The 1,940-nt window shown below is 32.2% G+C and overlaps 1 protein-coding gene across 1 annotated transcript in view; it reads right to left on the bottom strand.

Moving 5' to 3' along the window:
• Nucleotides 1-1,159: 1,159 nt before the first annotated feature.
• The window catches only part of TMEM68 (transmembrane protein 68), a 79,606-nt gene continuing 78,825 nt past the window's right edge, over nt 1,160-1,940 (bottom strand). Inside the window, exon 6 of the mRNA XM_007954162.1 lies at nt 1,160-1,264. Within this exon, the coding sequence (XP_007952353.1) occupies nt 1,160-1,264 (105 nt within the window). The remainder of the gene's footprint in view (nt 1,265-1,940) is intronic.

Genomic DNA, 1,940 nt, shown 5'->3' with positions numbered 1-1,940 from the left:
TTCAAGGAGACAACAAATCAAAAGCCATTATTTTTTCATAAGGCTTTGTGCTCACATAAAATTCATCATTCAAGTATATTTTTATTGAAACAAATAAACCATTTCACTAGTTGCAAAGTCAAACTGAATAAGCCATGATATTGAGCAAAAGCAGAACTTTCTCTCTACTTTCATCTACCTAGAATCAGCTTCTACCATATAAAATGCAAGCATGACAGTGATTTTTAACCTGACATGATTAAAGGCGACGTTAGACAATGCATAGCACATCACATACTGTTTGTTTAGCATCTTGTAAAAATTTAATAATTACTAAAAATAATAATTAGAAATGTTACTTTTCCTAATTTCCTTTTTTTCCAGTTTGGAAAATAATACATCTTTTTCATCGTGTTTGGCAACTCGACACCATACTTGAAGGAATAATTTAAACATCCTAAAGAATATATACACACACACACACACACACATACATACATATATTTATATATACACACATATATATACATATATATGTGTGCATATATATATACACATACATACACACACACATACACATGTGAAAACTTGTAAAAGATCTTGATGTTTATTTATTCTGATATCATTTCAGTTTATAAGCTAAAAACTGCAGCAAATATAAAGAACTTCAAAATAACATTTCTTACCATAGTATTACCATAGTAAATGAACCACTGAGGCACAAAAACATTAAGTGACTTGCCCGAGGTCATGAAGGGAATGAAAGGCAGAAAAAAGCACTGTTTTTTTTAAACTTTACTGCCTGTACACTGGTTATGTCTTTTCTCACATTTAGCTCAATGTAACAAACATAAAAATTAGAAGGAGTATTCAGGAATGTTTGTTTAACCTAAATTGTTATTAATCAACCTAAGTTTAAGAATCTGTTTTATCATAGATCACTAGGAAATTAAAAATGAAATATAAACATTTTCTGAATTATTAGGCATGAAATGAGTTTTTTTGACACAATTACAAAATTGAAACAATACAATTTTAAACAAGTTCCATGAAAGATACTAATGTGATTTAAAATATATATATATATATATATATATATATATATAATTAAGAACCTACAAAATTTACAAGACAATACTACAGAAATAAACATAGCAATACAAATGCATTGAATCAAATTCTAGTTGACCTTTTGCGTTTTACAGAAACGTTCTATCAAAGCACTCATAATGTTTCCTGGTATTCTTTGGTGCTTATCAATCAAAGCTTGAAGAGCATTCTTTGTCTATGAAAAGAACAAAAGAAAAATCATTATTACTTTTGTTCTCAATCTAGAGCATTTATTTTGTAAAGATTTTTCTACACTACTTCTGTCAAAAAACTACTCCTTAATTTAGCCTTTATCTGTCCCTAAAACTGAAAGGAAATATGTAATACTAGTGATATGGAATCCCTCAGTGATGCTAACATGGTTAGCTGTTAATCAAAAGGTTGGTGGTTTGAGACCATCTAAAGGCACTTCAGGAGCTCTGGTGGGACAGTACTTAAGCAGTTGGCTGCTAAGCAAAAGGTCAGTAGTACAAACCTACCAGGTGCTCTGTGGAAGAAGGATGTGGCAATATGCTTTCATAAAGATTTACAGACTTAGAAACTCTAGAGGACAGTTCTACTCTTGCCTATAGGGTTACTATGAGACAACATTGACTCAACAGCAGTGAGTCTGGTTGAATTTGTTTAGATGGACATTCCTCTTGTCACTCTTATACCCCACACCCACTTGGTGAACGGAGGTACGGCCATCCCCCACTACCACCTACCTTCTGGGCCCACAGAAACTCCATCACAGTCTGTGTGCTCAGATGAAGCATGGTGCCCTGCCCTGTCCTGCACCAATTTTTTTTATTTCTTTTTAGCTTTCTTTTTTCTGGTGATTAGTTTGCTTATATTTGTCTGTTTTAAAA

Source organism: Orycteropus afer, unplaced genomic scaffold, assembly GCF_000298275.1.
Source record: "Orycteropus afer afer isolate SDZICR_OR568_19922 unplaced genomic scaffold, OryAfe1.0 scaffold00436, whole genome shotgun sequence".
In the NCBI taxonomy this organism is placed as follows: Eukaryota; Metazoa; Chordata; class Mammalia; order Tubulidentata; family Orycteropodidae; genus Orycteropus; species Orycteropus afer.
The sequence above is the reverse complement of the archived record's forward strand: the minus strand, read 5'-3'. Positions and strand labels throughout refer to the sequence as shown.